The sequence below is a fragment of the Salmo trutta genome, chromosome 4, assembly GCF_901001165.1.
Source record: "Salmo trutta chromosome 4, fSalTru1.1, whole genome shotgun sequence".
Taxonomy (NCBI): domain Eukaryota; kingdom Metazoa; phylum Chordata; class Actinopteri; order Salmoniformes; family Salmonidae; genus Salmo; species Salmo trutta.
Window position 1 is genome coordinate 6,792,698 of NC_042960.1, and position 22,401 is coordinate 6,815,098.

The window sequence follows — 22,401 nt, forward strand, 5'->3', positions numbered from 1 at the left end:
AGTCAGGCATTTATTGCATATGGTCCATTGGAACCACGCTGTCAACTGTTGGTATCATTGATTTTGGCTTTACATTGTTGGTAGGTACATAATTACCACACGCAAAGTTACATGAAAATGTTTATAAAAGCATTGTTTCCAAAAACTAGTATAGATAAAAAGGTAATAAACACAATAGAAACAAACACTTCAATGATTACACACAAAAAAAGCACTAATAAAAGTCATTCATAATTTTTTACATATAAACATAATTCAACATCATAATTTTTCAAATAAATGAGTTCAGTTCCTCTATAAATAGAAACGATGAACTAAATTCCAAGGCATAGTCTCGTACTAGACTGGAACAAATACTACTAAATGAACACAGCAGTCAACATGAGAACAATGGCTACTGGAGGGCAAAGATTCCACATTAATATTCATGTGGTGAAAATGTACATTCATGCATAGATATTGAACGTTAAAGTGGCAGTTCAGCCAAATTTCTCATTTACAGTGCTAGTGTAGCTAGTTAAGCAAAGCCAAAGCGTGGATTGCAGTCTCCACTTGTCCAGGAAATGAATATGTGAATATGTAATTTGGCTGAACTACCCATTTAACCTGTCTCAGTGCAAACCATAGGCACACTGCTTCATGTTATAAGATATGTATGGAGAGAGAAACTACTGGCAGTTTGTCATTGATATAACCACAGAGGAGTGAATTGTAAGGCAAAGTAAGACACTTCTTATGTGAACTTCTTAATAAACCGCAGCTTCAGATAGGCGATGACCAGGAAAATTAGTGTCATTATCGCCAAGGCAACGTGGTTTTCCCATAGGCGCCATGTAGTGTATTCTATTCCTAGGTAGTCCAGGTATTGTTCCCCTGTGCACCTGGAATGAGATGGAGAGAAGACCAAACGTTCACCACTGTGTATCTATGGGATCCCGTGGGCAGGCAAGGCTGGGTCACGTTAAATAGCAAGAAAGTGTTTTGAAACGGACTGAAACCTGAACCTGAACTAATATGAGTTTTCAGCTGAAAATTTTATTCCGTCGTAGGATAATTATTGCGTTTATTCTCTAATATATATTTTTAAATTGTATCAAATAATTCAACCTTCGCTGCTATTGATACCCAGTAACGATGCCTTATTGAAATAAGCCATTCTCTAATGTACGGTAGGGGATCTAGCTAACACACAACCGCTGCTCCATCTACAATGACTTCCTCAGTAGATGGTGCTAGAGGTACTCCAGTGACCATAGGCACTGCACTTAATGACAGCATGTATGTAGCCTACTGGTAATACTAGTTATATACCCTATAAACCGTATTTAAGTCAGTCAACATCTATCACAGTGTGTGTGTGTTACGTTACTCACGTTATCCCGAGAGCGTGAGTAGTGTTCATACTACAGTTGGTCATCATGCCAGAGCCAGGAGACACGGTGGTGTGAATGGCAGGGTCCTCACAGAACTTCAGCCCCACAAACTCGTTGATCTCCAGGGCCTAGTCATTAAGAAACGTTACAATACTTAGTAATACAGTTTTGTTATAGTATATAATTTCATACTGTATATATTAATATTTAAAACAATTCTATATGTAATGAATAGCGCTATAAAAGTTGAATAAATGATTCTAATTAATACAGTATGGCAACATTTCACTAGATCAATTAAGAGGTTGTGGCTGACTGAGGTTCTTACTGTTAGACCGTAGCGAGGGATACTGAGGTACTTACTGTTAGACCGTAGCGAGAGATACTGAGGTACTTACTGTTAGACTGTAGCGAGGGATACTGAGGTACTTACTGTTAGACCGTAGCGAGGGATACTGAGGTACTTACTGTTAGACCGTAGCGAGGGATACTGAGGTACTTACTGTTAGACCGTAGCGAGGGATACTGAGGTACTTACTGTTAGACCGTAGCGAGGGATACTGAGGTACTTACTGTTAGACCGTAGCGAGGGATACTGAGGTACTTCAACCAGGCCAGCCAGTTCATGATACTGGGCAGGTTCACCAGCAGACCTGAGAAGATCTGACAACACATCAATAAATATTAATTCACCAATGGGGATCCCCCCTAAATTGCAATTTGACCAGGAAATTGCCATTTTACAAGACAGACCTGGTAAGATGGAAGGAGCCCAACAAGCAGAACAAGATACAATAATGTTATCGCCCCAAGGATCCAACACAGCCACAGAGAGAGAGTTGATCGGCAGGTAGCCTAGCAGTTAGAGAGGCGAGCCAGCAACCGGAGCGTTAAAGAGGCAAACCCGCAACCAGAGGGTTGCCAGTTCGGATCCCGGGTCTGACATGAAGCAATCTGTCGGGAAGAGAGCTGGCAACCGGAGGGTTGCTGTATAAAATCCTAGATGCTGTTGCCTGCCGTTTTGCCCTTGAGCAAGGCACTTAACCCCCCACAACAACAGCTCCCCGGGCGCCCAGTGTGGCAGCCCCCCGCATATCTACAAAACCTGCCGTGTATGCATATGGGTCTTTCAGAGGGGTGAGGTTAAAAGTCACATTTCGGTTGGACCTCGTGTGCAATTGACCAATAAAGTGATCTTAATCTGATTTTAGTCTTAACACCACAGAACCTATCTAAAGATCAAACAGAAAGACAGACAATAACACCACAGATCCTATCTAAAGATCAAACAGAAAGACAGACAATAACACCACAGATCCTATCTAAAGATCAAACAGAAAGACAGACAATAACACCACAAATCCTATCTAAAGATCAAACAGAAAGACAGACAATAACACCACAGATCCTACATCACTTTAATCCGAGGCTAGAAAAGATGACGGCCATTCCCCACTGTAATATCCATGTGTAACCTTGGTATGCAACGCTAGCTTATATTTATGTCTATACATAACTAGCAAATAATACTAGTGGGACAGCGCTGAACTTGAACCATAACTGGCATTGCAATACAACTCAGGTGCACCCTGCGCGTCCCTGAGTACCCCCCCGCACGCATGTGGCCACCGCATTGCACCCTTGTCCCTACACTCACCATCATGAAGACGAAGCTGATGGTCATGAAGATGTTGGCCATTGCCACCACACTCTGGTCGGCAGAGATGGCCATGGTCATGGCGGTGGCTGTGTAGGCCACCAGGGTCACGGTGAACATGAAGATGAAGAAGGCTTCCGGAGTGGTTTTGAAACCTGCAGGAGAGACACACACTTGAATGTTAAGATCATTTCAGAGTCTGGTTTTGAGTGGTAGGGTACATGCCCCTCTGCAAAGAGGGTTTGAGAGCTGTTTTGACCTTTCTTGACCTTTTACTGTCTGTGCCATTCCCGTCTCAAATCTAATTGTATTTGTCACGTACACAGTTTATACAGCAGGTATAAAGGTTGCAGGGAAATGCTTGTGTGCTAACTACCTCAACATCTACTCTATGTCCCTCTCTACTTTCCTTCCATCTTGACAATTCAAATTTAATCTTCATAAATGCAAATGTCTCATTCCCATGTTGTGCATCCAACCCACCTATCATGAAGTAGGCCACGCAGCTGAAGATGATGGCGGGGATGGTGCGCAGGGTGATGATGTCAGACAGGATCTTGGACAGGAAGTAGACTGAGACTCTGTAATACCCGCTGATGTACTCATGGCTGTTGGGGACAACAAAGACAAGAAGTCTACATTAACTCATACTGAGTGGTTTATTTTCTAACTTCCTTGGCTAGGGCCATTTGGAACTAATGCTTGCCGGGGTATTTCATACTGAAAATGCTCATTTACAGAATAATTAGAAGTACAAAGTTCAAACAGTGAACCTAATGTAGCTGTAAACGAATGCTTGTTGGTCCATTTCATACTGATAAGTATTTAGGCAGAGACAGTGTCTTCATAATCATATATATATATATATATAATAGAGAGATTGAGATTTGTTGTTTTATAATACATTTTTTCTTCATTTTTCCTCCACTCCAGATGTCACGTCCTGACCAGTAAAGGGGTCATTTGTAATTGTAGTATGGTCAGGGCGTGGCAGGGGGTGTTTGTTTTGTGTGTTTTTTTTTTTTTTTGGTTCTAGGGGATTTTGGTTCTAGTTTTCTATTTCTATGTTTCTTTTTCTATGTGTGGTGAGGTATGGCTTCCAATCAGAGGCAGGTGTCTTTCGTTGTCTCTGATTGGAAGCCATACTTAGGCAACCTGTTTTTCCTGTGTTTTTGTGGGTGGTTATTTTCTGTATAGCCTGTGTGACTTATGGAACTGTTTCGTCGTTTGTTTATTTTGTTTGAGTGTTCTCTCTAAATAAAGAAGGAAGATGAGCACTATACCCGCTGCGCCTTGGTCTGTCCCTTACGATGCTTATGACACCAGATCCAACCTTATACATACGAACAACAACTTACAGACACACACAATGACTACATCTCATCTGGCCAGACCCGCATGCTCACACCCCCATATTCTATATTTCAAAGAGACCAGGTTATAGTGGTGCCACTGGTCTACTACAGTACGTACACAAACAGCTTCCTCTCTGTGATGAAGAGTTCGGCAGCGGACAGTGTGCTGAAACATTGGTTGGTGGTGATGAAGAAAAGAGCACCAATCCTACAAGAGGGGAAACATCAAGTTATGACATGAAATCCTTATGTTCTGCCCAGTCATGCATGGAATGAAAGGGAGTAAACCCCTATTGAAATGAATGCTACATGTTTTGCTGTGTGTGTACTCCATCGGCCTTCAGACTAAAGGGACTAAGGGAGTGGAGTCATACTGTAGGTCTAATTGGACGCAGACCTGGGTTCAAATACTATTTTAAATATCTCAATTACTTTCACATACATTCAAAGTGAGTATTCAGATACAGTTTATTTGAAAAGACAGGTAGTTTAATATTTTAATGTATTTGCAAATACACTTGGAAAGTATTTGTCAGTATTTTCAAATACTATTTTCAAATACCTGGGTTAAATAAATGGGAGTGTATTTGAGTATTTGAAATACAATTTGGCAGACTATTTGTTTTTGTTTTTACAAATAACCATTCAAATACTCAATTAAAAGTAATTGTTTGGGCTATGTATTTGAAAAAACTCAAATACACAGAAAAATACATTTCTAAATACTACATAACTCAAATACACATGTATTTGAACCCAGGTGTGATTGTACCAATAAAATAATGAGCAAAATCCTGATTATTGTAAGCAGATTAATACACTAGTTAAAGACTCTCTAATGTACTTGTCTTCTTGCTCAGTTATGCACCAGGGCCTCCCACTCCTTTTTCTATTCTGGTTAGAGCCAGTTTGCGCTGTTCTGTGAAGGGAGTAGTACACAGTATTGTACGAGATCTTCCGTTTCTTGGCAATTTATCAAATGAAATAGCCTTCATTTCTCAGAACAAGAATAGACTGACGAGTTTCAGAAGAAAGTTCTTTGTTTCTGGCCATTTTGAGCCTGTAATTGAACCCACAAATGCTGATGCAAAAAAAATACTATTTATTGCTTCTTTAATCAGAACAACAGTTTTCAGCTGTGCTAACATAATTGCAAAAGGGTTTTCTAATGATCAATTAGCCTTTTAAAATGATGAACTTGGATTAGCTAACACAACGTGCCATTGGAACACAGGAGTGATGGTTGCTGATAATGGGCCTCTGTACGCCAATGTAGATATTCCATTACAAATCAGCCGTTACCAGCTACAATACTCATTTACAACATTAACAATGTCTACACCGTATTTCTGATCAATTTGATGTTATTTTAATGGACAAAAAATGTGCTTTTCTTTCAAAAACAAGGACATTTCTAAGTGACCCCAAACTTTTGAATGGTAGTGTAAATGTCTGCATTATCCCGTTATATCAACTCTCTCCCAAAGCAGAGTCATTTACTAACCTAACCTTTACAGACAGACATTGCCGTTGTTCTGCCCCATGGGTTCCCATCAGTTTCAGTCTACAGATGAATCGAAATCAGATCACCTTACAGCCCATTCTGAGATGGATTTAAGGTGTTGTGATAAAAATGGTTCCCCCACCTGTTCTGTATTCCACTCTGGTCGTCCTTCACCCCGAAGAAAATGGCGCCCACAATAAGAGCCAGAAAAATGGTGACTCCCAGCTGCCCAAAAGAGAAACATCGTAAATTTAGTAGCCAGGTCAAAGGTCAGCAAATCAGACAATCATAACGTCATATTTTACATCATGACCCGCAATGCGCCGTGGCATTGGGGAGTAAACAATCTTATATGTCTGACAATTTGCCTTACACAACTGAGACTTCAGTCACATGAGGGAGCCCATTTTGATCAAAGGCCCAGGCACGTTTTAATGTAAACACATCTCTTTAGGTCTATAGAAAAAAGGGTTTAGCTCTCTCTCAGAGAAGAAAATAAGCTGACTTTCTTAAAATACAGTTACAGTGAGGGAAAAAAGTATTTGATCCCCTGCTGATTTTGTACGTTTGCCCACTGACAAAGAAATGATCAGTCTATAATTTTAATGGTAGGTTTATTTGAACAGTGAGAGACAGAATAACAACAAAAAAATCCAGAAAAACGCATGTAAAAAATGTTATAAAATTATTTGCATTTTAATGAGGGAAATAAGTATTTGACCCCCTCTTAATCAGAAAGATTTCTGGCTCCCAGGTGTCTTTTATACAGGTAACGAGCTGAGATTAGGAGCACACTCTTATAAACCTACCATTAAAATCCTTGCAAGATCTCACCTCGTGGAGTTGCAATGATCATGAGAACAGTGAGGAATCAGCCCAGAACTACACGGTAGGATCTTGTCAATGATATCAAGGCAGCTGGGACCATATTCACCAAGAAAACAATTGGTAACACACTACGCCGTGAAGGACTGAAATCCTGCAGCGCCCGCAAGGTCCCCCTGCTCAAGAAAGCACATATACATGCCAGTCTGAAGTTTGCCAATGAACGTCTGAATGATTCAGAGGACAACTGGGTGAAAGTGTTGTGTCAGATGAGACCAAAATGGAGCTCTTTGGCATCAACTCAACTCGCCGTGTTTGGAGGGGGAGGAATGCTGCCTATGACCCCAAGAACACCATCCCCACCGTCAAACATGGAGGTGGAAACATTATGCTTTGGGGGTGTTTTTCTGCTAAGGGGACAGGACAGCTTCTCCGCATCAAAGGGACGATGGACGGGGCCATGTACCGTCACATCTTGGGTGAGAACCTCCTTCCCTCAGCCAGGGCATTGAAAATGGGTCATGGATGGGTATTCCAGCATGACAATGACCCAAAACACACGGCCAAGGCAACAAAGGAGTGGCTCAAGAAGAAGCACATTAAGGTCCTGGAGTGGCCTAGCCAGTCTCCAGACCTTAATCCCATAGAAAATCTGTGGAGGGAGCTGAAGGTTCGAGTTGCCAAACGTCAGCCTCGAAACCTTTATGACTTGGAGAAGATCTGCAAAGAGGAGTGGGACAAAATCCCTCCTGACATATGTGCAAACCTGGTGGCCAACTACAAGAAATGTCTGACCTCTGTGATTGCCAACAAGGGTTTTGCCAAGAAGTACTAAGTCATGTTTTGCAGAGGGGTCAAATACTTATTTCCCTCATTAAAATGCAAATCAATTTATAACATTTTTGACATGCGTTTTTTGTTGTTATTCTGTCTCACACTGTTCAAATAAACCTGCCATTAAAATTATAGACTGATCATTTCTTTGTCAGTGGGCAACGTACAAAATCAACAGGGGATCAAATACTTTTTCCCCTCACTGTAGGTAAGATGCTATGATGAATACAAAGGTCAGGAGAAGTATCACTACTTCTCCTGGCCTTGCAGAGGCAAAGGGTCTAACCCTGATAGAACCTGATTAGTCCATTAAGAATCCTGATAGAACCTGATTAGTCTATTAAGAACCCTGATAGAACCGATTAGTCCATTAAGAACCCTGATAGAACCTGATTAGTCTATGAAGAACCCTGATAGAACCTGATTAGTCCATTAAGAATCCTGATAGAACCTGATTAGGCTATTAAGAACCCTGATAGAACCGATTAGTCCATTAAGAACCCTGATAGAACCTGATTAGTCCATTAAGAACCCTGATAGAACCTGATTAGTCCATTAAGAATGTGGACATTCTTAAAACTAGGTATATTCCCACACAAACTACACCGAATCAGCGCTCTCCACACTCTCCCTCATCCATTCTCATCCACAGACCGGTAGTCCATGTTGGGTAAGAAAGAGAGAAAACAAAGAGAGAAAAGGTGAAATCTCCGGAGCGACATTTGTTTTAATCCTGACGATTTACATCTTATGACAGGCCTAACCGGCCCCAGCGCAGTTCCCAGGGTGAGAGGATAAGCTAATAAGGTTGAGCCTTTTTCACCTCATTCCCCAAGCCCCTCATGTGGAAGCCCAGCGCGGGTCATGGTGTGATCATGTGACAAAGGTCTGGGCCCTGGCCACTGGGGGGGGGGGGGGGGGGGGCTGCTGTGGCCAGATATGATATCACTTCAGTTCTAGGCCCGGAGAGGCAACAGCAGGGTCACAACAGTCAACAAAGCTGATTAGCTAGGTCTCCAGCCCTCTAGCCTTTAAGATCCAGACCCAGCCTGGGATTATTGTCAATTTACTATGAGGCCAATTAGCTGTTAATAATTCTTGAAGTGAGATACTTCTGATGGCATGTTGTTGCCTTGGATGACTAATGAGGGCACTAAGTCGTCAGAACTCCCTCCTCCCGCCAACTCCGTCACCCTTTAAGCGCAAAAGAGCTTGTTGTGAAGTGGAGAGTTAAGTACGTGGGCAGCAATTAAAAATCATACTATTCTCAAGTCACTTGCTCGGAGGGTAAGTCCGGTCATAAGGTTGTTGGTGATAGGAGCGTAGCTAAATCCATTACCCTTTTATTCTGAGAATCCTCCCCCCACTGGGGTGTGTTTGAAATGAGTTTAGGGGACATTGGTACAGCACCTCTTAAACTTGAAACCCACAAATAGAAATCCAGTGAGTATTGGTGTGTGTGTGCGTCTGTATCGGTGTGTGTGTGCGTCTGTATCGGTGTGTGTTCTAACCTGTGCGACGGAGGTCTGCGGGTTCAGCGCCAGGTTCCGTAAGGTTCTGCCTAGGACCCAGTGGAGCTGGGTGAAAAAGGAGCTGTTGTAGGTGATGCTACGGGACGTGGGCTTGGTGGTGTACTGCTTTCCCTGGGTGATCCTCTCCAGCTCGACCTGGGTGTCTCTGAAGTAGGAGCAGTTCCTGTACTCCTCCACTAGACGCTCCTCGATGGTCTGCCTGGAGCCACTCAGCTCCTCAAAGTCAATGTCTAGGATGGGAGAGAACCAAGAGTCAATACACACTGTTAAAGGTTGGAGATCATCACCCCTTAATTCACCCATGACAACAACCCATTTTTCAATCCATACCCTTATCCTAAGTGCAAAAGACCCAGATACAAATTCATTGAAGTCCAGTCCGAGATCCGGCTGACTACTCCCATTGTACCAAAACGGTTCCTTCCACAATCCACACCAATAGTGTATGCCTGTCGCTATTAGCATTAGCCGTAGCCTCTCAAAGGCCAACAAATCCTACTGTACCAGTACAGATCAGAGGGTTTTTCACATTGAACTGATAGGATTAACGGGGGTTATCCAACTGCCTGGCCTCCAGCCTCAGGCCCTAGCTGCGGCATCAGCCGCCCGCTCCCTCCAACCCTGTCCCTGTCTGGGCAACGCCAAGCCTCCTGCACCCCTAATCTCACTGACCCAGGGGCAGATGTTGTTTGTGTTAGAGCGCTGGTTCCCTTGTTCTTTTACTATGCTGCCAGGGCTCTAAGGCACCTTTCAGGTGCTTGCGAGACTTGGACTCATATACTGCACACTGTTTGTTAGTGTGTGTGTGTGTGTGTGTGTGTGTGTGTGTGTGTGTGTGTGTGTGTGTGTGTGTGTGTGTGTGTGTGTGAGAAAATGACCTTCTCCCTGAATCTTGTTCATAGCAGTGGCAGTAGAATCTCCGTTGATGACGTCTAGGAAGAAGTCGGCTGGGTTGTTGTGGGCCTCGCAGGCGTAACCTAGGATACAACAACACATGTGAACATTAGTCTCCCCTATATCAATCTCTATTCTGCTTTGTCCCGTTCAGGACTTTTACATCAATCTAACTTCCTTTATCTCTTAAACAACACAACAACGGTAGCTCCTTATATTTTGTGTGTAGTATTGATATTGAAGGTTACCTATGTCGGCGAAATAGTCCAGTGCATTCTGGGCCGGCCCATGGTACACCTGTTTGCCGCTAACTAGCAGGGTCAGGGAGTCGAACAGCCGGTAGATGGAGTAACGCGGTTGGTGGATGGACATGATGATGGTGCGTCCCTGATTGGCCATTCTAAAAGGAGATAAGACAATGAAAAAAGGGCTGGAGTCTACATTTAACAGGGTAGCCAATAAGAAAGGTAGGACATTTAGAGGATAAATGTTGTGCAAATTAAACAGGGAAGGGAATAAGAAAAGCATCAAATATGAAATGTAGGATACTACTATTAACCCCACCCATTATGAATCAATCGAAATTAAATTAAATCTCTTTCCTTCTTGGAATAGTAGTGCTATACCTTTTGAGCAGCAGCAGAACAGAGTTAGCGGTGCTAGCGTCCAGGGCCATTACAGTCACAGTTTAGAGCTACAGATACCTTTTGAGCAGCAGCAGAACAGAGTTAGCGGTGCTAGCATCCAGGGCCATTACAGTAACAGTTTAGAGCTACAGATACCTTTTGAGCAGCAGCAGGACAGAGTTAGCGGTGCTAGCGTCCAGGCCCGTGGTGGGTTCATCCAAGAAGAGAACAGAGGGGTCGATGATGAGCTCCATGCCGATGTTGGTCCTCTTCCTCTCCCCTCCAGAGATCCCCCGCATCATCTCGGTACCAACCTGGAGAGGAACACAATCACATCACATGATAGCCCTTGGACATCTATCATATGCTGTATGGTACCACAGCCTTGTATGACATGATAGCCCTCATATGGCCTGAAACCTTCAAAATGACATTGGAAGACATTGGTGAGAAGGAAGCAATTTTACTGCACATCTACAATGTGTATACAAAACATTAAGAACACCTGCTCTTTCCATGACATAGACTGACCAGGTGAAAGCTTTGATCCCTTATTGATGTCACTTGTTAAATCCACTTCAATCAGTGTAGATTATGGGGAGGATACAAGTTAATTAAGGATTTCTAGGACTAGAGACAATTGAGAGATGGATTGTGTATATGTGCCATTCAGAGGGTGAACGGGCAAGACAAAAGATGCCTTTGAACGGGGTATGGTAGTAGGTGCCAGGCGCACCGGTTTGAGTTTGTCAAGAACTGCAACCCTGCTGGGTTTTTCATGCTCAACAGTTTCCCGTGTGTATCAAGAATGGTCCACCACCCAAAAGACATCCAGCCAACTTGACACAACTTTGGGAAGCATTGGAGTCAACATGGGCCAGCATCCCTGTGTGTGTGGGGGGGGTGCAACTCAATATTAGGAAGGTGTTTGGTATACTCAGTGTATATAGTGGAGGGAAAATACTGTGGACGGTTTGATCATAGAGATCCTATTAAACTGCATTTAGTCCTACTCAAATTCAAATTCCTAATTCTATGGGTTTGACTCTCATAGGCTCATAAAACTATCATGAATTCAGTCCTGAACAGTCGTCTCAACATTTCCATTCTGTCTATGTTACAACGTACCTTAGCGTCAGCCACCTTGGTCAGGCCTAGCTCGGTGATGAGGTCGTTGACCCTGGCCTCCTTCTCTTTCTGGGGCACGGAGCGGGGCAGACGCAGCGCTGCAGAGAATCGCAGGTTCTCCCTCACCGTCAGAGTCCCCATCACCACGTCGTCCTGGTGAGGTCACAGAGACAAAGGTCAGAAGTCACTGACTGGGGTAATATGGTCAGGAGCTTTGAAAAAGTACTGTAGCTACATGGTTCTTTTCCTGCTGTTGGACCCTAGAGTTTTGTTGTACATGTCTCCTTTGAATATGGTCTTCTAACTGCGCCATGGTCTCCGACAATATTTACAACAGGTAGCCAATAGACTTACCTGGACAACATAGCCGGAGAGGCACTTGAAGTTGGGTGGTTGTGGCACCCCGTCGATCAGCACCTCCCCTGAGAGACCAGAGGGGTCCTTCCTGGCTGCTAGAACGTCCAGGAACCTAACCATAACGTTAGATCAATAATCACTATGGCAACCTGTGGGACCTTTTTTTTGTAACAAGCAATGTAATGCCTTCAAGATAAACCGTTGTCATCAACAAAGTACTCACGAGGACTTTCCACTTCCAGTGGGTCCTAGAATGGCATTTAGACCCGGTCTCATGATGCCACTGCAAGACAACGACAAAACGCATAAGATATTTTAAGATGCACTGAAACATTCCACATATTTACCATAATAAACATGTAATCAACACACATTGTGTTACATCATGTTTTATACCAATGAGAAGTGTAGCACTGTATTCTAAATTATGAAAGACTTACAAAAATCAATAAGAGTATAGGCCTACAGTTCAGAGTTGCAAATCAGTAAATGGATTTGCATATGTCATTCATAAGCATTTCAAACGGTTGGACTAAGTTAAGCAAATCAAAGCTAGATGAACCTAACATTGAATCAATACCAATATAAAGGTCTGCACTCTTGGAATTGTGGCTATGAAAAGGAAATATGTTGATTTCATCTCAGAGGAACTTTGAAGTGTTTTGCTCCGTAAACCACTTTCAGAATTGTGAAAAGCTGATTAAGGACCAAGAATTATAGGACAGAACTTTTATCATCAAACAAAATGCTAGATTTATAGCACCTTATGACATGCTTACGACAGGTTTATGGCACCCATTCATGTCATGGGCAAAGCATTTTTGTCATCTACTTTCTATACTCACAATGTTACGCAAATGTCTTATCAAACCATTACATACGGCGGCAAAAGTTGTCACGCCAGTCCAGCAAGTTGATCAAGTGTCAAGGGCTTGTGTTTTTAATGTGTAAACATTGTCTCTATCGCATAGTCATACACACGGAAGAATCACAAGAGTGACAGAGTGAAAAGGAGGAGGTTTGGTTCTCCAATTAACCGATTCAAACAGCACAAAGAATACGGTGACCACAAAGACCTCCAACAATCTGAGGAAAAAAATTATCTATACCAATGTTTAATGGTCCAAAACAAGAATACAGAATCAAATCTTGTGATTCCACAAAGAACATTTGCACAATTGGTATTAAAAAGCATCTGTCATATAAAAACAGAATTAAAAAGCTGAATTATAAAGGCTTGTAGTGTAGAATCACGTGACAGCATTTAATTTGGTTCCTTGGCAGCCTGCTCCACAGTGCATCAAAGAGATTACAGGCAAGAAACCTTGCTTAATATCATATAATTAACACTAGGGGAAACGGACCAAAACTTGTGTGAAATTACACATTCCTCCCTGGGAAATGTCAAGTACATTTAATGCCATCAGAAAAAAAAAGACATTTGAATTTTCCGCTGCACTATTGTTCATTGTGGTCTGAGTATGCTAGCCCTAATCTCAAATGGAGAGGCCTGTATGTTTTGTCAACTTGTGTTAATGATCTCTCTCCCTCTTTTGGTTTCACTTCACTTTCACGCTCTCTCTGACACACACACACACACACACACACACACACACACACACACACACACACACACACACACACACACACACACACACACACACACACACAAAACCTCTTCATGAGCATTGGAGAGACAGCGAACTTAATTCCTATAATTGAGTTACATCCATCAATGACACTCACAAGCATTCCTAATTTGTTGACACTCCCTTAATTCACTAGTAAAGGGGCAGTGGTGAAAAAAGTACCCAATTGTCATACTTGAGTAAAAGTAAAGATACCTTAGTAGAAAATGACTCAAGTAAAAGTCGACCAGTAAAATACTACTTGAGTTAAAGTCTAAAAGTATTTGATTTTAAATATACTTAAGTATCGAAAGTAAATGGAATTGCTAAAATGTACGTAAGTATCAAAAGTATAAATAATTTCAAATTCCTTATATTAAGCAAACCAGACGGCACAATTTTCTCATTTTTTTGTTGTTGACAGACAGCAGAGGCACACTCCAACACATAATTTACAAACAAAGCATCTATGTTTAGTGAGTCCGCCAGATCAGAGGCAGTAGGGATGACCAGGGATGTTCTCTGTGTGTGAATGAGACCATTTTCCTGTCAAAATATAACGAGTACTTTTGCGTGTCAGGAAAAATGTATGGAGTAAAAAGTACATTATTTTATTTAGGAATGTAGTGAAGTAAAAGTAAAAGTTGGCAAAAATATGTAAAGTAAAGATACCCCCCAAAATTACTTAAGTAGTACTTTAAAGTATTTTTTACTTAAGTACTTTACACCAATGTAAAGGGGTGTGGTGGTGGGCAGGAATACACTGAGGCTGTATCAAGAGAGACATAAGCAAACGAGCTCAACACAGAGTGAGAAAGAGGTGAATCTGCCAATAAATCCACATCGAATTAACTTCATAATCCCCAAATGTAATTGGGTGGTCAAAGTGTATATTAACTTCAGGTCCACTAGCATTTTGGCGTGTGTGTGTGTGTGTGTGTGTTATTGTAGCTAGTTATTGAGTATTTTTACATGCACAGTAATAATTTGATATTAAACTGATTAATGGCAGTAGGCAGATTATGCAATAGCCATGTAAACACCTTACTCTGCTTATCTTAAATCGGCGTAAGGTCAAAATCGAAGTAAGCATATGCCGATAAAAAAAACTGGTTTTCTGAGCAATCTTTTTAATTATTAGGACATGTAAACGCCTTAAATCGGGCGTTCCAGCGGTGTATTTGATCTGCGCATATGCCAGCACCAGCCGAGCGAGCCTCCCTCTTTAGCGAGAGTGAAGTGAGTTTGGGACAACTGAATGTATGAGACTCAGAATCAAATATGCTTCCAAAAAATAACATGGTCGCTGTGGTTGAATGTTAATTTTAAATGCCGATTTTCTGCATTTAACAGAGTGCCATCAGGTAACCTGACACCAGATGTGCCCATGTAAACATGATTATTAGGGAAATCGTTCTTCTTGCAAAGCATGTAAACATTTTCATCAAACTATTATAATAACCTGAGTATCCACAATAATCACCTTATTGTGTGCATGTAACCTTACTCATTGTATGCCATTTAGCAGACGCTTTTATCCAAAGGGACATACAGTCATGTGTGCATACATTTTTCATATGGGTGGCCCCAGCGGGAATCAAACCTTTAGCCTTGGCGTTGCAAGCTACATGCTCTACCAACTGAGCCACAGAGGACTGTGTGTGTGTGTGTGTGTGTGTGTGTGTGTGTGTATGTGCATGTGCATGCATGTGATCAAACTCCCATTAATCATCCACTAGTCAATTAGTATCACTAAAACTTGTGCGTTTGGGCATGTTTTAAGGTGGAAGCCTGTGTGTAGAATACATGAGAGTGTGTGTGCATCTTTGAAAGTGTGTGTTTGTCTGCTTGTGTCTGTGTGTACATGAGACCAAAGGATCCACTAACTCCACTCACTTGAGGTCCACCAGTATCTCCCTGGCAGTGTTCTTCCTCTTGCAGAGCGGTCCAGTCTTCAGCTTCACCTTGTACTGGATGCTGTGGAAACTGACCGTGGAGCCCCGGGGCTGCAGCTTGTTCAGCTCCACCATGGTGCTGCTGGTTATGACCTTGGTCCTGGGCGTCCCGTTGGTGGATGTGACGTCTTCAGTCATGGCAACGCTGATGTGATTGGCTCGATCGGTCATTATCTGGAGGAGCAAGTCAGAGTCCGGAATATAAATATATATGTATATGATAGTGTGTATAAACATTATGGACAGTATATGAATAGAAAAGGTGTGTACAGCAGTAATTATATAGGATGAGCCTTGACTAGAATACAGCATATACATATGAAGTGGGTAAAACAGTATGTAAACATTATTAAAGTGACCAGTGTTCAATGACTATGTACATAGGGCAGCAGTCTCTAATGTGCGGGGTTGAGTACCGGGTGGTAGTCGGCCAGTAACAGTGACTTAAGTTCAGGGCAGGGTACTGGACAGAGGCTGGCTAGTGGTGACTATTTAACAGTCTGATGGCATGGAGATAGAAGCTGTTTTTCAGCCTCTTGGTCCCAGCTTTGATGCACCTGTACTGTCTCCACTTTCTAGATGGTAGTGGGGTGAACAGGTTGTGGCTCGGGTGGCTGAGGTCCTTTATGATCTTCTTGGACTTCCTGTGACACCGGGCGCTGTAGATGTCTTGTAGGGCAGGCAGTGTAGAAAGCCCTGCGGTTGCGGAAGGTGCAATTGCTGTACCAGGAGGTGATACAGCCTGACAGGATACTCTCAATGGTGCATCTGTAGAGGTTTGTGAGGTTCTTAATGTCCAAGCTGTTGGGTCTTAAGGGCTGTTGCACCTTCTTCACCACACTGTCTGTGTGGATGGACCATTTCAGGTTGTCAGTGATGTGCACGCCGAGGAACTTGATGCTTTCCACCTTCTCCACTGCTGCCCCGTCGGGGTGGATGGGACGTGCTCCCTCTGCTGTCTCCTGAAGTCCACGATCAGCTCCTTTGTTTTGTTGACGTTGAGGGAGAGGTTATTTCCCTGGCACCACTCCCCTCACCTCATCCCTGTAGGTTGTCTCATCGTTGTTGGTAAATCAGGCCCACCACTGTTGTGGCATCTGCAAACTTGATGATTGAGTTACTTCTGACCAAAGTGATTCAGGTCAAAAGAAGTACACTACTATATGGAGAATAAATAGGGTGTCACTTAATTTGAGATTTAGAGTGGATAAATAGGACTTTTAATGTGTTTTATTGATGCCTTTAGGACATACTTTGGTGTATGAATCTGAGAGCTTCAAGTAAGGGAGGGATATACTGTAGAGACAAACTTCAGACTTTTAGGAAGAGTGATACATATTTATCATTACGCAATACATTTAGATGTGGAGATGTGGAGAAGTGGAAACATTGGGCACATTGTCTGCATATCTGAGCACATTTAATTAGGATCAGTCTAAATGAATGTCATGCGACCTTTGTGGTGGACTGGTACATAGAGAGAAAGAAGCTCGAGAGACGGAGAGAGAAGCTTGAGAGAGAGAAGCGCTCCAGAGAGAAGCAATAGAGAAAAGCTAGAGTGAGGAGAGACACCCAATCGCTTTCAAATGCAGTTATAAATACATTATACCACTCTAAATACCTCTGCTCTGGGATACGCTTGTTGAAGACAAATTAAACCAAATAATTGTATCTATTTAATCCTATATGAATGTATAGACACTGGAAAACAGTATACTCGTCCAATGAGCAGACCTACGTTGAAATTGAGTTAGTTGGACCACTTTCCACATGTACATTCATTGTGCTTACTTTTTTTTACCACCCTCTCTTAGCATAATTGCTACAAATGTATAACATAGCCTAGGCTACTTTAAAACTATATATTCATGTTTTACCATGACTGAAGATAGCCATAAATATGATTTCTGAATGGTTTGAATGGGTGGCCATAATTGTTCAACTGGGAATGCAATGCATGGATGACTAAGTAACGTTAGGTTGTTTCTGCGTGAAAAAAAGTATGTAGCCTTCATTTCCTAGACGTAAAGTAAACAACAATATTTAATTGTACAAAAATGGTCAAAGTCAATGTTTTCTTTTACCAAACACGCATGCAGTGGAGTGGGGTCTTTTACAAAAACTTGAACAAAATTGAATCATCCTCTGGAACTAAAAGATAATCGCCCGTTATTTTTTATATAATACTAGCATGTAGAAGCACGATGTTACTAAAGAATTGACCGAAGAGGATCACGTCACCGTTATGCATGGCATTTAGCCTTCAAATAATGTAGCAAATTTAAAATAAAATATATCCCATCTGAAAATATCATGCAAAACGGATACATACCCGCCTGTAAACTTTGAAATTGCAACAGTCCTCTCCGTTCTTGTACTCGAAAAGATCGAACCAAGCCACGCGTGTGACCAACGATCCGCTTTGGCCAATGAATTTATACTACAGGTATTCAATAAGAGAAGCGGCTATGGAAAAATCTCAATACATACTCTTCGCGTAATCTCTCCTCGGCCTCCTTCTCAAAACTCATTGGAGGAGAAGGTCAGAGGGGCGGGACCTCTGGCTTTCTCATCCAATGGGTTTTGAGAAGGAGGCGAGGAGAGAGGACGCAAAGGTATATATAATTGAGATCTTCCCTATGACAGTATGGGCACCTCCCAAACCGAGCCATGCCGTTAAATTGTGCAAAGCGTGTGCATGAATGGTTCAACAAGGACATTGGCAAATAAGCATGGGCAAATAAGCATTTCTTAATTATTGCTACATTTTCAATAGAACCCCCTTCTCTTTCAATTGCTCTCACACGTATCTAGAGCACAACCCCAGGACTACGAATGACATTTCATTTAAGTGGATTTCAATAGAAAATTAAAACAATTGAAAGGACTGTATAAAAATGACTATATTTATACTGTTTGTCACACTGTGTATTCACATAGACCTACTGTATTCTTCACATAGCTCATTGTAATATATCTCGGGCTATTGCTTTACATTGATTACATTTTGTTACACTGTTTATTATTTATACATTGGATTCTCGACATAGCTCACTGCTGTCCGAGGTGACACCACAGGTCCCAAAGTAGCGTGGCAAAAATATAATACAATTCTGAGGCCCGTAGTTTTACCTGATCTTGTAACCTAAGCACCTTAAATGGCATGACGTAATTCATCTGTTGTAAAAAGGTTTCATATGGGCTATGATGGGACCAGAGTTTTTCTAATCATGTCAAAGGGTTTTAAAAAACTCCTGGAAAAACTCCTGGCCTTGATGAGGATGAAAACCCTATCAAACTACAGCAACCTTGTATTTGTTCATATTAATTATACATTAATTACGTTTTAAAGGACTAGGGGGGTTCCTAGACACAGACACAGAGAAAGCAACATGATTGGACAATAAAACTCACATGGCTGAGCTTGCTTTATGCAGGTTTGCATCGTGTAGTACTGCCCAATGGTAGGCCTAATTAAAAATGTATTCACAGTCTATGACAGCTATTGTGTTTATTCATTCCCGTTAATCCTTTTGGATCGAAAAAGTATAGATAGCCTAGTCAGCCCAGGTTTGAAGATAAACCAAATGTAATCCCATTCACGTTCTCACAAACAAATGGGCTATACATATGCAACGTTTGATAGCGCTTCGTTTACCCTGGCCAGAGAGACAGGGCGCATAGTAGGCTAGACTATGCAGCTGCTGTTGTTAGTGGCCCAGTCTACAGTTGATCAGACTGAAAAATAGTATCGTTTCCATGCAATACATCATGTCAGATCGCTAATGTTTAGGTATTTAGACTGCTTTATTTATGTAAGTTATTGCTCGTGTCGGCATTTATGTAACAGTTATTGCTTGTGTCGGCATTTATGTAACAGTTTTTGCTTGTGTCGGCATTTATGTAACAGTTTTTGCTTGTGTCGGCATTTATGTAACAGTTTTTGCTTGTGTTGGCATTTATGTAACAGTTTTTGCTTGTGTCGGCATTTATGTAACAGTTATTGCTTGTGTCGGCATTTATGTAACAGTTTTTGCTTGTGTTGGCATTTATGTAACAGTTTTTGCTTGTGTCGGTATTTATGTAACAGTTTTTGCTTGTGTCGGTATTTATGTAACAGTTTTTGCTTGTGTCGGTATTTATGTAACAGTTATTGCTTGTGTCGGTATTTATGTAACAGTTATTGCTTGTGTCGGCATTTATGTAACAGTTATTGCTTGTGTAGGGGGAGTGATGTGTTATCAAGCTTGCTAAGTACCAGAGGAAAGTAGAGAGCGCGCCTTGAGCTATCGCGCGACCTGCGATTTTCGTGAATCAAGACACGCAAAGCGCTGCAGCAGCACTCCGATATGAAGGACATAACAATTGTGTGCGAGTTGACAAATCTTTTTAATGCTAAACGTCGATATATTTTATTAAACTAAATCAGTTGCTTCTACACTTGATTAAAAAGTGTTGTGGCAAATACCGCCTCCTCCTCGCCGCAAGTTTTCCTGGGGCCCTGACTGCTGTAGGTCCCTACATATCATTCTAAGTAGTCTATATATTTATGGTGTATATAGGCATAGATTGCATTTGGATTACTGATACAGTGTTATTTGGGTTGTCAGCTGGATTCGTTCTGACGTTCGTGATTTCTTGTTTTTGAATATTATTTATGTAGACCTACTTGTTAGACATTTTTGCTGCACTGTTAGGCGCTATAGTAACACAAGCATTTCCCTGCACCCGCTAACATCTGCTGCTGGGAAGCAATCACTTCAAAACATTTCAGTAATCACACACATACTCATTTATATCTTCCATAAAGACAAAACAGCATGTTCCTATTCTACACTTCCTAAACAAACACATCCAGAGTATCACACACCAATAACGTTAGATATGTCTGGAACGCAGTCCTTCACAGTCAACACCATAAACTAGTAATGGCAAAGGCCCAACTATGTTGACTCAGTGTAACACCTCATACTTTGCTCAGGAATGAACACAGCTGTCTCTTTAGAGAAGAGGAAAGGTGACGGATGACAAGTCATGCTAATACACATTGAGGAAACAAGCAGAGAGAGCTGGAGTTACCAGTTTGTCGGCATTATGACAGCTCTCTCACGACATCACGTATCTCAGTAGCCAAGACAAGGTGGGACCCAGGTTGCATATTTGTTCACGTGGTGTGTGTGTTTGTGACTTATTTCTGGTTTGCTTTTTATGTGGTTGTGTAAACATGGGCTTAGCTGATAAGAGAAAAGGGAGGGTAAGGTAAGGTATAAGAAAGTAAATACTTCCCAGTTACAGTCGGAAATCATCAATCAATTCATAACCAGTTTCATAACACCAGATTATGAAAATTATGAAACAGTCCATCAGCATTTCATAACCTTTTGAAAAAGGACAAAGAAATAAAAAAATCCGTTTCCCTATCAAATTGTTGTTGATATTTCAATTCAGAACAAATTCATCAAGTAAAAACATATATATTTTACTAGAGACTATGACGATGGCATCATTTTTTTACATTTTACATTTTAGGCATTTAGCAGACGCTCTTATCCAGAGCGACTTATAGTAGTGAATGCATACATTTCATAATTTTTTTTTTCTGTGCTGGCCCCCGTGGGAATCGAACCCACAACCCTGGCGTTGCAAACACCATGCTCTACCAACTGAGCTACAGGGAAGGCCAACATCTAACCAAATCAAAGTTTACTGGATACAGGTGTACAATAGTGAAACGCTTACTCGCTAACTCTCCTCGACAATTAAGTACAATATCAATATCAATCAAGAATTAAATGCCAAATAAAAAGTCAAAAATAACAAGTAGTAAAAAAAGCTGAAGGTGAAAAAAGCTATTAAAAACTCTTTGAGATGTATTATATACAGTAGGATTTATAAAATATGCTATGTCAAATTATGATGACTTTTATACAAGTAGTAAAGTGAGACGTGACTTGGTTTCTCTGTGTACATCAATGATGTTGCTCTTGCTGCTGGTGATTCTCTGATCCACCTCTACGCAGACGAAACCATTCTGTATACTTCTGGCCCATCTTTGGACACTGTGTTAACAAACCTCCAGACGAGCTTCAATGCCATACAACTCTCCTTCCGTTGCCTCCAACTGCTCTTAAATGCAAGCAAAACTAAATTCATGCTCTTCAACCGATCGCTGCCCGCACGTCTAGCATCACTACTCTGGACGGTTCTGACCTAGAATATGTGGACAACTACAAATACCTAGGTGTCTGGTTAGACTGTAAACTCTCCTTCCAGACTCACATTAAGCATCTCCAATCCAAAATTACATCTAGAATCGGCTTCCTATTTCGCAACAAAACATCCTTCACTCATGCTGCCAAGCATACCCTCGTAAAACTGACCATCCAGCAGATCCTTGACCTCGGCGATGTAATTTACAAAACAGCCCCCAACACTCTACTCAGCAAACTGGATGTAGTCTATCACAGTGCCATCCGTTTTGTCACCAAAGCCCCATATACTACCCACCACTGTGACTTGTACGCTCTCGTTGGCTGGCCCTCGCTTCACATTCGTCGCCAAACCCATTGGCTCCAAGTCATCTATAAGTCTTCGCTAGGTAAAACCCTGCCTTATCTCAGCTCACTGGTCACCATAGCAACACCTACCCGTAGCACGCGCTCCAGCAGGTATATTTCACTGGTCACCCCCAAAGCCAACTCCTACTTTGGCCGCCTTTCCTTCCAGTTCTCTG

General features: G+C 41.8%; 1 protein-coding gene across 2 annotated transcripts; it reads right to left on the bottom strand.

Moving 5' to 3' along the window:
• Window positions 1-107: 107 nt before the first annotated feature.
• On the bottom strand, window positions 108-20,766 carry LOC115191759 (ATP-binding cassette sub-family G member 2). 2 transcript variants are annotated; one of them, XM_029749653.1, is made up of 16 exons: window positions 20,748-20,766; window positions 15,610-15,842; window positions 12,309-12,368; window positions 12,083-12,197; window positions 11,729-11,881; window positions 10,757-10,914; window positions 10,223-10,374; window positions 9,959-10,057; window positions 9,060-9,310; window positions 6,032-6,114; window positions 4,504-4,593; window positions 3,514-3,638; window positions 3,031-3,185; window positions 1,947-2,036; window positions 1,374-1,501; window positions 108-881 (listed from the first exon to the last, which is right to left on the bottom strand). In XM_029749653.1, exons 2-16 carry the CDS (start codon window positions 15,837-15,839, stop codon window positions 734-736), a joined length of 2,037 nt encoding a protein of 678 aa, XP_029605513.1. In that variant the 5' UTR covers window positions 15,840-15,842; window positions 20,748-20,766; the 3' UTR covers window positions 108-733. The 2 variants fall into 2 exon arrangements, with proteins under 2 accessions (XP_029605513.1, XP_029605512.1); XM_029749652.1 differs by lacking the exon at window positions 20,748-20,766 and adding an exon at window positions 18,001-18,102.
• Window positions 20,767-22,401: the final 1,635 nt, after the last annotated feature.

Coding starts and splice junctions, on each gene's coding strand:
- LOC115191759 (XM_029749653.1), bottom strand. CDS start 15,839: ATGACCGATCGAGCCAATCACATCAGCGTTGCCATGACTGAAGACGTC. Junction 12,369..15,609: donor GAGATACTGGTGGACCTCAA/GTGAGTGGAGTT, acceptor GTTGTCTTGCAG/TGGCATCATGAGACCGGGTC. Junction 10,375..10,756: donor GTCCTGCTGCTGCTCAAAAG/GTATCTGTAGCT, acceptor ATCTCCTTTTAG/AATGGCCAATCAGGGACGCA.